This window comes from Rhinopithecus bieti, unplaced genomic scaffold (assembly GCF_001698545.2).
Source record: "Rhinopithecus bieti isolate Rb0 unplaced genomic scaffold, ASM169854v2 scaffold_62786, whole genome shotgun sequence".
In the NCBI taxonomy this organism is placed as follows: Eukaryota; Metazoa; Chordata; class Mammalia; order Primates; family Cercopithecidae; genus Rhinopithecus; species Rhinopithecus bieti.
Genome location: NW_016823645.1, coordinates 93,898 through 108,081, shown reverse-complemented (window position 1 = coordinate 108,081; position 14,184 = coordinate 93,898). Strand labels below are relative to the sequence as shown.

General features: G+C 42.8%; 1 protein-coding gene across 1 annotated transcript in view; it reads left to right on the top strand.

The window, feature by feature from the left end:
* Positions 1-420: 420 nt before the first annotated feature.
* LOC108521720 (histone lysine demethylase PHF8-like) overlaps positions 421-14,184 on the top strand; it is a 75,717-nt gene continuing 61,953 nt past the window's right edge. The window contains 6 exon segments of the mRNA XM_017861686.1: positions 421-505; positions 826-932; positions 3,109-3,200; positions 7,260-7,349; positions 9,138-9,440; positions 10,202-10,305. Of these exon segments, the coding sequence (XP_017717175.1) occupies positions 495-505; positions 826-932; positions 3,109-3,200; positions 7,260-7,349; positions 9,138-9,440; positions 10,202-10,305 (707 nt within the window). The 5' untranslated portion in view covers positions 421-494.

Genomic DNA, 14,184 nt, shown 5'->3' with positions numbered 1-14,184 from the left:
CTATTCAAAATGTTTAGTGGGAAGCGTGACATTGTTTTACATCTTTGCAAATCTGTATAATATCTGGGTTAATCAAAAATTGTTAGATCCCCAGATCTGCTTTTGCTTTCATTCTGTTTGATACCACATCATGTACCCTCTGGAAAACTCCACTGTATACCCATGAGAATAAGGGTGAAAAAGGTAAAGAACATCATAATATTTTCATGAATATAGTTTTGGCATCTCAGCTTCTCTGAAAGAGTCTCAGGGAGCCTAAGGATTCCTTGGACCACACCTTGAGAACATCTGGTGTTGGGGAGCCAGTTTGGAGGCTAACTGCTCTTAAGGAGTTGGGTTTGAGATGAGTAGGTAGTGGAGATAACCAGAGGAAGAAAGGCCCTTTGCCAGCTTTGATTTTACCTTGTTACACTGCAGGATGGATCCATGCTGTGCTGACGCCTGTGGACTGCCTTGCCTTTGGAGGGAACTTCTTACACAGCCTTAACATCGAGATGCAGCTCAAGTGAGTCCTGAAACTGTGGTGATTCCATGTTGGCCATTCCTGTCTGCTAGAGTGAGGAGTACAATGTAGAAGCCAGAAAGGAATGGTTCCTCGTTCCTGATCATGTTCAGCTGAAGATTAACACCTTTTCTGCACTTAGTAGTTATTTGACTTTGGGCAAGTTATATAACCTTTGAGCCCAAGTTTCCTAATGTATAAAGCCAGATCTTGCAGAGTCGTTTTGAGGATTAGAGATACAAAGCATCCAGAACAATACCTGATTCATAGTAGGTGCTCAGTAAATGAATCCTTGTTTTTGTTGTTTTGTTTCCTCCTTCTAGAGCCTATGAGATTGAGAAGCGGCTGAGCACAGCAGACCTCTTCAAATTCCCCAACTTTGAGACCATCTGTTGGTATGTGGGAAAGCACATCCTGGACATCTTTCGTGGTATGGAGCCCTTTGCCAACTGTCCTTTTTGCCCCTCTCCCCTGAGTGAGTGTGTGTGTATGTGTAAGTGGCGCAGTCAAGACGTGATACTATTTCATCACCAGGAAGATCTCAGTATGCAAATTAAAACCATGTTGTGTACCTTAAATATGTTCAATTTTTAAAAAGTGATAATTAGTGCTTTAAAAAAATCTCCCTAGTGCTACCCACCCAGCCCCCAGCCCCTTCTATTTTGAGACAGGATTTCACTCAGTCACCCAGGCTGGAGTGCGGTGGTGTGATCATGGCTCACTGCAGCTTCAAACTTCTGGGCTCAGGCAATCCTCCTAGGAGCCTTTGTTTGCCGAGTAGCTAAGACTACAGGCACGGGCCCCCACACCCGGCTAATTTTGTAATTTTTTTGTACGAACAGGGTCTTGCTATGTTGACCAGACTGGTCTCAAACTCCTGGCCTCAAGCGATTCTCCCACCTCAGACTCCTTTTGCTGGGGTTACAGGCATGAGCCACAGTACCCAGCAATGCTACCCCTTTATAGTTTCACCCACTGTCCTCCCCTGTACCATCCATAACTTCTGGAAACCACTGTTTTCCATTTCTATAATTTTGTCATTTCTTTTTTTTTTTTTCCCCAAGACAGAGTATCACTCTTGTCACCCAGGCTGGAGTGCAGTGGCGTGATCTTGGCTCACTGCAACTTCCACCTCCTGGGTTCAAGCTTCACCTACCTCAGCCTTCTGAGTAGCTGGGGTTACAGACACCCGCCACCACACGCAGCTAGTTTTTGTACTTTTTTTTTTCTTCTTCTTTTATTTGAGATGGAGTCTCGCTCTGTCGCCAGGCTGGAGTGCAGTGGTGCAATCTCTGCTCACTGCAAACTCCGCCTCCCAGGTTCAAGCGATTCTCCTGCCTCAGCCTCCGGAGTAGCTGGGACTATAGGCACATGCCACCATGCCCAGCTAATTTTTGTATTTTTAGTAGAGACAGGGTTTTACCATGTTGGCCAGGATGATCTCAATCTCTTAACCTCATGATCTGCCCGCCTCAGCCTCCCAATGTGCTGGGATTACAGGCGTGAGAGCCACCACGCCTGGCTGAATTTTGTCATTTCAAGAATATTGTATAAATGGAATCATATAGTATGTGACCTTCTCAGATTCACTTTTTTACTCAGCGTAATACATGGCAGGGCGTGGATTTTAACCTTTTTGTTTAGCAAGTGTGACAGAATATTGGATCACAGTGAAACTGTCTCTATTTCCTGCTGGTTAAGATAAAAAGCTCAATCTGGATAGTCTGAGAGTTTCTTGGATCTGCTTCCCCTGGAGATAAGGCCCAGTCCTGACTGTCCTGGCATCGTTGTTTTGGTTCCTGGGCGTTAGCCCAGTTGGAAGCCAATTTACTTACTGGGTTTCCTCTTCCCTGGTGTGATTGAGAATAGAATGGGTCCCTTACTTAGGCCTAAGATTCTTCAAGTTGACTTGGCCAGGAGAAATCAGTATTGATAAGTTACAAAGAATCTCAGGGGCCGTGAGTACAGCCTCATAGCCAATACCTCATACTCTTGCTCTGCCACCTAGACTGTCACTTAAGTTTTCAATCAGATGTTGGATGACTAACTGTTCATTACTTATTCTAAACAGCTTGGTTCAGTAGAAAATTATTTATAGCGCCTAAATCTGGCTGTTTGTAGTAGCCTCCTGACATAAGGCAGAACACAGCTAATCCATCTTGTACATTAATGGCCCTTCAAGTCTGTGTAGGTAGAACTCATAGTCCTCCTGAGTGTTCTCATTTTGAAACCCAACAGGCACAGTAATGTCATGGAAGGGGCACAAGCCTCAGATTCAGATACGCATGGTTTTAGTCATGGCTCTAGCACTTACTAGGTGTGTGCCTTTGGTCTTGACTTTGCCTCTCTGAACCTCAATTTCCTGGGCTGTATAATGAAGATAATACCTTGCTTACAGGATAGGTATAAGGGTTAAATGAGATAACAGATATCACATTCCTAGCACTTAGTAGATACTCAGTAAACGGACACTATTGGAAGAACTGAGATCTGCAGTGGTGCTCAGAACCTTGAGCATTTTCTCTGGTTGTCTTAACAAAAGTCCCGAGTCCTTCACTTTCCTGCATGGCTTTGTTGACACTCTGCTTTCCTCTTTCCTCCTTTAGGTTTGCGAGAGAACAGGAGACACCCTGCCTCCTACCTGGTCCATGGTGGCAAAGCCTTGAACTTGGCCTTTAGAGCCTGGACAAGGAAAGAAGTAAATATGCATATTTCTCTACCTCCTCTGGAATTTTGCCCTTTGTAGGGACTGGATTTGGTAGATGTTTTGGAGAAACAGAAGAGTCCAGAGAAGCTTGTGGGCCCCTGGGTGTAGAGTGGAGGCCTGGGCCAGGATTCCTTAGATTACATTTTAAAATCTTTCTTTCTGATGATAAAAGTAATACAACATTACACTAGAGAATTAGAAAATGAGGAAAAGCATAAAGAAGGAAAATTATTGCCTATAATTTTACACTCAGCGGGAACTACTATTTAACACTTGCCTACATTTCCTTCTGGTCTTTTTTATGTGCATTTTAAAAACATAATTACTGTCACACTGTGTGGTTGACTCTTGAGCAATGTGGAGGTTGGGGCGCAGACCCTGCCCCCCCCCATGCAATCAGAAATCCACATACAACTTTTGCCTCCCTAAAACCTTAACTGCTAACAACCTACTGTTGACCAGAAGCCTTACCAGTAACATAGTCAACACATATTTTGTATATGTTATTTGTGTTATATACTGTATTATTACAATAAAGTAAGCTGAAAACGTATGTTTACTGTTGATAAAGTGGAAGTGGATCCTCATAAAGGGCTTTATCCTTGTCTTCACATGGAGTAGGCTGAGGAGGAAGAAAAAGGAGAGGGGTTGGTCTTGGCTGTCCCAGATGGCAGAGTCAGAAGAAAATCTGCATATAAATGGACCCATACATTTCAAACCCATGTTGTTTAAGGGTCAACTGTGTATCCAATTTTGTGTTTGAATCTATTGGTTTATCTTAATTTTCCTGTGTCACCAAAGTTCTCCAGAAACATTTGATAGTTATGTGATACTCTTTTGCAGGAATGTACCATCCTTGCCTAACTACTTGCTTTTGCTGCTTCCTTTTATTTATTTGAGGGAATAGTTTTAAAGAATCATTAAGTAAATGTCTGTTTTTGTCCCTCATTTCTTGATTGTTTCTTCAGGATAGATTCCTGGAAGAACGATTACTGAATCAATATATGGAAAAATGTAAGGCTCTTGATGCATACTGCCAAAGTGGGTTTTAGAAATGTGCGAGTGTCCATTTATCCAACTGAACACTAATCAACTATTAAAAAAAAAAAAAAAAAGCTCTGTATGTACTGATTTGGAAAGATCTCCAGAATTTGTTAAGTAAAGGTGCACAACCGTGTGTCTAGTGTGCCACTTTATATGTAAAATGGGGAAATAAGAATTATCTTAGTATACACTTGCCTGATTATATGATCTGGGATGTAGAAACTAATGAAAATGGTTACCTGTGGGAGTGGGATGATGAGATTGATGGCAGGAACAGGGTGGGATTGATGGCAGGGACAAGGTAGGAATGAAGCTTTTCAATATCATTTTATTTAATTAATTAATTTATTTATGAGACAGAGCCTCGCTCTGTTGCCCAGGCTGGAGTGCAGTGGCACGATCTCAGCTCACTGCAGCCTCTGCCTCCCGGGTTCAAGTGATTCTCGTGCCTCAGCCTCCTGAGTAGCTGGGATTACAGGCATGTGCCACCATGCCTGGCTAATTTTGTATTTTAATAGAGATGGGGTTTCACCATGTTGGCCAGGCTGGTCTCAAACTCCTGGTCTCAAACTCCTGATCCATCTACCTCAGCCTCCCAAAGTGCTGGGATTATAGGCATGAGCCACCACACCTGGCCTGCCTTTCTTTTCTAATGTAAGCCTTTAGCTGTTAATTTCCTTCTCAGCACCAATATTTGATTTTTGACCCATGTGAACGAATTAACTTTTCAGAATACTGAATTTAAAGAACACACCAAGAAATTAAGAAAAGAAGAAATGTCAACATGTAATCTTAGGCTTTAGATACTCCCTTTTCTGTGTATACTGTGACCAAAGGTCATTGCACTGCAGGCTTAACTTGTACAATCTCCTTAGTTCCTGTTGTCAACCTTCCCCTCAGATATTCTTGGATTTCATATTTTGAGCCTTCCCTTGCTCCCTGGGCTCACCTATACCTGGACCTTAGCCTGTGATTCTGTTTCTCCACACCTCTCAGGTGTGGCTACCTTGGGTTTCATCTCTGACCCCTCCCATGGAGTGAACTTTAGAGTGACTGTGTCCCAAAAACACCAAAGGGGGGTGGGTGTGGCCCAAGCACTCATGACTCAGGATGGACCCAGGGACCAAGGGATGGCCCCAAACAGAGTGATCAGTGGGAGCTGGGGTAGAGTAGAACATAGTTCTGAGACGCCCATGCTCATGGAAGGACTCTTGTGAAGTGCAGATGATTTGTAGGGGAAGAACCTGCTCCCTTACCTTTCCAGAGACCCTGGTCTGGGAAGGAGGAAGCCATAAGATTATCTAGCTGGGTCAGATGGTTTCTCAGCTCCCCACCTAGCCATGAAAATAAATTCCACCAGATAGATGAAAATAGTTAAAGGAAAAAAGAATTAAACCATGAGAGACAAGGAAATGCTGAGGAATTTTCTATCAGCCCTCTGGATACAGAAATGAAGTGAAAAGTGGTAGAAGAAAGTCACAAAGGAAAACCTTGAGATCTACATAAAAATGTAAATCTTGGTACTCAAAAAGAGGGCAAACAAAAGAGACAACTAACAGGGATTGCTCTGGGTTGCTGTTGAGCTAGCTGTGGGCCGGTTGCTGCTCAGCACAGAGTTCCTTCCTCACAAGTGGAGAGGCTGGTTTGTCCCCACTGATCTCCCTGAGGTCCTTGACTTTTTTGAGAGGTGTGGCCCAAACCCACAACTTAGTTCCTTATACCTCTTGATACTGTCTTTTTTAGATAGATGTTTTACAAGTATTTTCTCTCAGTCTGTGGCTTACAAAGTAGCAGAGGTGCTGAAACAGGTTTTTCAAAAGAAGTTTTGCTTTTCAAGTTCAGTTGATCAACTTTTTTCTTTTCTGGTCCATGCTTATGTCCTATCTAAGAAATCTTTGCCTAACTGAAGGCCACAAAGAACTTCTCCTCTGTCTAAAGCAGGAGTTTACGGCCAGGGTACAGTGGCTCACGCCTGTAATCCAGCACTTTGGGAGGCCGAGGCGGGTGGATCACCCGAGGTCAGGAATTTGAGACCAGCCTGGCCAACATGGCGAAACCCATCTCTATTAAAAATACAAAAATTAGGCATGGTGGCACATGCCTGTAATCCCAGCTACTGGGGAGGCTGAGGCACAAGAATTGCTTGAACCTGGGAGGCGAAGGTTGCAGTGAGCCAAGACCACCATACCACTGAACTCTAGCCTGGGTGGCAGAGTAAGAAAAGACTCTTGTCTCAAAAAAATAGTGAGAAGTAAATAAAATATAGCAAGGGTTTCCAACCTTTTGGCTTCCCTGGGCCACATTGGAAGAAGAATTGTCTTGGGCCACACATAATAGCTGATGAGCTTAAAAAAAAAAAAATCACAAAAAATCTCATAGGCTGGGTGCAGTGGCTCATGCCTGTAATTCCAGCACTTTGGAGGCCAAGGCGGGTGGATCGCCTGAGGTCAGGAGTTCAAGACCAGGCTGGCCAACATGGTGAAACCCCGTATCTACTAAAAATAAAAAAAATTAGCTGGGTGTAGTGGTTCACTCCTGTAGTCCTAGCTACTGGGGAGGCTGAGACAGGAGAATCGCTTGAACCCAGGAGGTGGGGCTTGCAGCAAGCCGAGATGGTGCCATTGCACTTCAGCCTGGGCAAGAGTAGCGAAACTCCATCTCAAAAAAAAGAAAGAAAAAGGTCTCATAATGTTTTAAGAAATTTTACTAATTTGTGTTGTCACATTCAAAGCCATCCTGGGCAGTGGGTTGGACAAGCATGGTCTAAAGGGTGTATAGTTTTAGGTTTTACATTTAGGTCTATGATCCATTTTACGTTTGTGTTTGTGTGTATGGTGCAAGATATGGATTGAGGTTCTTTTTCTTTCTTGTGTGTGGATATCCAATTGGTCCAGAATCATTTGTTGAAAAGACTACCCTTTCTCCATTGAATTGCCTTGGTATATTTGTCCAAAATCAGTTGTCTCTTTATGTGTGGGTTTATTCCTCATGCCTCTTGTTTGACAGGCTCTGCCAGACCATGAGGATGAGATCCCGGAGACAGTGCGAACCGTACAGCTCATTAAAGATCTGGCCAGGGAGATCCGCCTGGTGGAAGTAAGGAGCATGGGGCAGGGAAGAGAAGGCATTTGGAAAGGCCTTGAGGCTCAAGTGGCAGGTTAGGCCTCTGCAGTTAGCATGAGAGCCCAGGGGAAGGGTCGGGAAGACCCTACCAAAGACACAATTCATTTATTCAAATAATTATTACTGTGTTTCAAGTGTGCCGCACATTGGGCTAGGCTCTTGAAACACATAAATAGTGCCTGCCCACAAAGAACTCAGCCTAGTAGAGGACCCTGAGCAAAGTTAACCTCTTTGAGTTTCAGTTTCTTCATCTCTAAAATGGGGAATAATTGTACCTACTCAAGGATTGTTAAAAGGATTAGGTAAGGTAATGTGAGTTGAGCACAAAAATAGAGTGCTTGGCACACAGTAAGTGCACAATAAATTCTGATGGTGGGTCGTGGTGGTGGGTGGTGGTGGTAGTTGTAGTTGTTGTTATTATTAATATTTTGACTCAGTCTCTGCATTCTGCAAAATGACAGTTCTCTCGGGGTGAAGATGATTACAAAGCCATGTTTCAACAGGTGGCATATACCACGAGGCAGTAAGGTATAGTGGTAAGAGATTCAGGGAAACCTGGGTTCTGGTTCCTGCTCTGTCACTTGCAAGCCTTTCAGAGCCTCAGTTTCCTCATCTGTGAAGTGAGGATAACACTAACCTTTCAGAATTTTGTTAGGATCAAAAGCTAGTATATGTAGAGCCCCTCGCACAGTGCCTGGCAGAGTAAGTACTCAATAAATGTGAGCCATTGTTATTAGTAGACTTTATAGCAAAGAGAGAAGTTGGTGTGGGATGGTGAAGTAGCAGAGGCACCAGAGGAGAACTCCTTTAAGCTCAGAAGCTGTAAAGTTTTATTTAGTGCCCAGGATATATACATCCATGCTGAAGGGTGGTCAAAGTGAGCTGGGAAGTTGTGCTTCTAGCCTCACTGCTTGCAGCATGTTTCACTGCCTACACCATAGCTTACAGTGTCCACCTCCTACCTCTCATTTTCCTCCACTCCCATCTGTCAAAATCATTCAGGATAGTTAAAAGGCCTACCTTTTCTCCAGCGCCTCCCACTTAAACCACGAAACTCTGGGCTGGTTGGAAGAGGACTTAGAGATAGAGTATATGTGGTCCATGGGCTTTCAAATTACTTAAAGCAATGGAATCCTTTTTTAAAAATGACATCTTAGGTGGAAGGCTAATATTCAAAGCATAGCTGCTTTGAATAAGATGAAGGTGGGAGGCCTAGGGCTCCACTTGCTCTTTTTATTCGCCTTCTGCCTTCCCCCGATTCTCAGGGCTCCTCCCAAGAAGCTCAAAGTAGCCACAGAACATCTTCAGAAATCACCTTTCCAGTCTAGTCCTTTAATTTTACAGCTGAGCAAACAGTCTCAAATGGTCAGATAACTTTCCTGAGCTAGTTACAGAGCTAGCTAGTAGCAGAATTAGGACTAGAACCTCTCCTTCTCTCAAATCCTGTAGTCCTTAAGAGTTTGAACTACACAGATTAGTACTTGATTATTTTCTGTTTCATGTCAGCTGCTTAGTGGAGTATTTTCTCTCCAATTTTGACAGTAGTGCTTTGCTCGTCTTCTTACTTGTCAATGGCTGGGTAAAGAAATGCCACCCAATAAATTCTTGATGACTCATGTAAAAGCTGGGGTGTGCATATGTGGAGCATCTGTAAGCCACTTCCATGGCAGTGCCACCAGTACCAGGAACAGACCTCTGCTCTTAGTGTTGAGAGAACCCTTGAGTAAGCTCTAACCCCCTCATGTACTAACACTCTTGTAGGACATCTTCCAACAGAACGTTGGGAAGACGAGCAATATCTTTGGGCTGCAGAGGATCTTCCCAGCCGGCTCCATTCCCCTAACCAGGCCAGCCCATTCCACTTCAGTGTCCATGTCCAGGCTGTCACTGCCCTCCAAAAATGGTTCAAAGAAGAAAGGCCTGAAGCCCAAGGAACTCTTCAAGAAGGCAGAGCGAAAGGGCAAGGAGAGTTCAGCCTTGGGGCCTGCTGGCCAGTTGAGCTATAATCTCATGGACACATACAATCATCAGGCACTGAAGACAGGCTCTTTCCAGAAAGCAAAGGTGGGTGCTGGCCCATGGGTTCAGCCCAACCCTTTTGGGTGTCCCTTGGAAGAGCAGGGTTTCAAAAAGCAGGCTATCCTGTCTGGCTGCCGTGTCCCTTAGACCCCCTGGTGTTTGGCTACCAGTCCCACTCATTTAACAGGCATTTATTGAGACCTTTTCTATGCTGGGCACTGTGATAGGTGCTGTGGATGTGACTCTCAAGAGGCTGACAGGCAAGTGAGAAAGACAGGCATAAAAACAAATGAGTGCAATCAAGTATTGTGAATGCCACAATCAAGGGTGTGTGTGGGACCCTGAGATACAGAGGAGGGTTAATTCTGTCTGGGTAGGGAAGATTTTCAGGAGCTCTTTTCAGAAAACATAACACTTAGCTGAATTTTGAAATGCTGGGATGGGAATGAGATTTGAAACCATTGCGTGCGTCAGGTTGTAGTCTTGAGCAGGTCCTTGAGAAAAGCCCTCCACCAGGGCTCCATCTTGCTTCACGATTGTGATTCTCTCCATGGGCATCTGAAGATGTGCCCCCTCTTTTTTAAGGGAACATGGTTCACAAGATTGATAGGTGTCCCCTGAACCAACCACACATTTTCAAACTCCTGCTCTTGTGATCAGTGGGGGTGTGGGGGGACAGTATAGCAGAAGGCCTTGGCTCAGGTGGTTTTGACAGTGAACTGAACCACTGAAACCAGAGGGAACTTGCCATGGTGATTCCCATGGGAGTCCCAGACAGGTGACAACTGAGCTTCCTACTTCTGCAGTTCAACATCACTGGTGCCTGCTTGAATGACTCAGATGATGACTCACCAGACTTGGACCTTGATGGAAATGAGAGCCCATTGGCCCTATTGATGTCTAACGGCAGGTGAGGTGGGAAGGAGGAGCACAGAGGTACTGGGACTGTCAGTGGTAATATGCCACTGAGACAGGGCATGGAATTGGAATCTAGGGGTTGGGACATGGGTAGGAGGGACTGTACTTAGGGCAATACTTAGATAATATAATGTATCATTGCTTAGTTCAGAGAACCACGGTGTGGTGTTGGAGGTGGGTAGAGGGAGAGGTCTGAAATCGAATTGGCAATCCTGAGAAAGATTTTATCGGTTCTAGAAGCTTCAGCAAGTCATTGGGAGAGAACCACTGGCAGCAGTAAGTATAGCATACTTACTAAAAGCATTAGTTTTTTCTATACCTTTTGACTTAAGATTAGATTTTTAGGAATTTAGTTTATAGAAATCCTTGCACACAAGTGTGTAATGATAAATGTTCAGTGTTCACTGCCCCATTGTAATAGTAATTGGAAACATCCAAATGTTGATCAGTAAGGGCTGGATAAATGATGGTACATCTATAGAATGGAATATCATGTAGCCGTTACAAAGAATGAGACAGTTAAATATTGACACAGAAAGATGTTTAAGGTGTATTTTTAAAATCGGGTTACAGAATAATAGGAATAGTTCCATTTTTACTTTTAAAAGGGCATGTATGCACGTGTATATGTATGCACATATGGAAAAGCCATATATAGACTTTTGTATTTTTTGAAGAGGGAGGTTTAAAAATGGAATATACAAGCGTTAGAAATAAAAACAATGTGAAAGAGCACACAGTGAAAATCTCACACCCATCTCTCTTTCCCTGTTTACCTTCCCATGGACAACCAATGTCAGTGGTTTCCTTCCAGAGATATGTATGTATATTTAGGCAAATAAATAGTGTGTGTGATATATATATGTAAATACATTTTTTAAAAAAATAGAGATGGGGTCTCTGTTATTGCCCAGGCTGAGCTCTAACTCCTAGACTCAGGTGATCCTCCCACTTTGGCCTCCAAAGTGCTGGGATTACAGGTGTGAGCCACCTTGCCTGACCTAGTTACATATTTTATACTTGTTACACCAATTTTTTTTTTTTTTTTTGTTAGACAAGAGTCTTGCTCTGTTACCCAGGCTGGAGTGCAGTGGTGTGATCTCGGCTCACTGCAACCTCTGCCCCCTCGGTTCAAGTGATTCTCATGTCTCAGCCTCCCAAATAGTTGGGACTTCAGGTGCATGCTACCACGCCCAGCTAATTTTTGTATTTTTAGTAGAGACAGGGTTTCCGCATGTTGGCCAAGCTGGTCTCAAACTCCTGGCCTCGAGTGATCTGCCCGCCTCAGTCTCCCAAAGTGCTGGGATTACAGGCATGAGCCAATGTGCCCGGCCTTGTTATACCAAGTTTTTAACAGTGGTTATCCCTGGAAAGTACAAAAGGGAAGGTAAGAGCAAATTTTCACTTGAGTAGCATTTGAATTTTGTACAATGAGCACATATTTACTTTTCTTTAAATATTTAAGTATTTACTCTTCTTTAAATAATTTTAAAAGAACAAGTTCTAAAAGAATAAAATAAAAGCTGTTTACAACAAAATTATGGACTTGGGAATCAGGCAATCCAAGGTTTAAATCCCAGCTGTGACACATATTCACTGTTCTACTTTGGCAAACTAATTAACCTATCTGAGCTTCAGTGTACTCATTACATGTATTCTATAGTTAAAACTTACCTTAGGGTTGTTGGAGGATTAAATGAGATAATATATGTAGAATGTTAACCACAGGGCCTGCCATATAATTAATACTTAATAAATGGTAGTTCTTATAAATATGATGATGTAGATACAAAAGAATTCTCCATGAAGATGGTGATAACGATGATGTGGCCATGACCAGAATCTAAGAAGATTGTCAGAAACCCTGAAATACATAGAGGCAGGGAAAGCCAGTAAGGGCTATTTTCTAGATACTCAGAACACTAGACAGCAGCAGTCAAGAGCCAGGTGCAGATTATCAACAATGTAGGAACACAAACAACAAAGGTGCCTTAATAGCTGCCTTCTAGGAAAAGGTTACCTTCAGGTCCATCTGGGCCCACCTGGGTAGAAAATAAGGGAAAAAGGAGTGAGAGTAGGGCAGATTCTGAAAGCAACAGAGCTATTCTTGGGGTTTGAGAATCCAGTTACTAAAGTGTAAGATTAGAGAGACTGTTGAATATTGCCTTTGTCCAGAACTCATGATAGGTCTCCTGGACAGGAGAAAATTCAATCCTAGGAGTCCATCTATAATGGCTATTGAAGGTACAATAAGACATTTCCTGCCCCTGCCTCACCCCCAGCAGTCCTCCTTGTGCTGCTGCCTATTACCCGCTGCAGCGTCAGAAGCTGTTAAGTGAACCCAGATAGTCAAAGTATAGAAATATTTACAGATGATGTGATGCTATGTCTGGGCTTCTCTCCAAACTTTGTGTTTTGCAGAGAGTGAGGTGTAGATGAAACAAGACTGGCTGTGTTGATAATTGCTGAAACTTAGCTGAGTGATAGGTACATGAGAATTAATTATACTTTTATATTTTTGTGCATGTTTGAAAATTTTATTTAAAAATTTTTAAAAAATTGTTAGAGACAGGGTCTTGCTGTATTGCCCAGGCTCGAGCAGTTCTCTCGCCTCAGCCTCCTGAGTTAGCCGATACTACAGACATGCACTACCACATCCTAGCTGAAAATTTTAATTATCGGAAGTTAATAAAAGACCAGGGCATACGTAGCTGTCATTTATTGAGCATCTCCTCTGTGTCAAAGTCTGTCTTAGCTGTTTATATACACTTATTTAATCCTCACAACAACCCCAAAAGTAAGTAGTAGTGTCCCCATTTTACTAATGTGAAAATTGAGAGAGAACCTTATAATATTAGCTACATGGAACAGTTGCCATGGATCAAGCTCTGTATGAGCTCATTTAATCCTCAACCCTCTGAGGTAGAAAATAGGTCAGTTAAATGACAGCCAATTCACTGAAAGTCAATTTAACCAGATTACTAGTTGCTGAATGTATCAGTGTACTGATTTGCCAAAAACATGTTTCTTTTTAACTGTTTATGAGGTTTTTTCCAGCAGTTCGTATTGGTTAATATCGTCTATGTGTAACAGGATTATCTAAGCCACTTTTGAGTTCTGGACAAAGGCAATGTTCATTTCAACCAGCAATCATGAGTTTCTTCACTTACTGGCCAACATTTGTTTTTTGTTTTTTTTTTTTTCTTTTTGACTATAGCCATTCTGGTGGATGTAAAGTGTAAACCCATTGTATGTGTTTTTTTTTTTTTTTTTTTTAATAAAAATTGTGGCCCAGTACAGTGGCTCACACCTGTAATGCCAACACTTTGGGAGGCCAAGGTGGGCGGATCACTTGTTAGGAGTTTGAGACCATCCTGGCCAACATGACGAAACCCTTGTCTGTACTAAAATTACAAAAATTAGCCAGACATGGTGGTGGGCGCCTATAATCCCAGCTACTTGGGAGGCTGAGACAGGAGAATTGCTTGAACCTAGGAGGCGGGAGGTTGCAGTGAGCCGAGATCATGCCACTACTCCAGCCTAGGCAACAGAGCAAGACTCCATCTCAAAAAGGAAAAAAAAAAGCAAATAAAAATTAAAATTGTCTATATTTAAGGTATACAATGTGATATTTGATAAAGTCTATACTGTGAAATGATTATGCCAGTAAAGCTAGTTAACATATGCATCACTTCACATACTTACCGTGTGTTTGTGGTGAGAACACACAGGTCTACTCTCCTATGACATTTCAAGTATCAATGCAGTTTTGTTTTTTGTTTTTTGTTTTTTGAGATGGAGTCTTGCCGAGGCAAGAGAATTACTTGAACCCAGGAGGCAGAGGTTGCCATGAGCTGAGATCACGCCATTG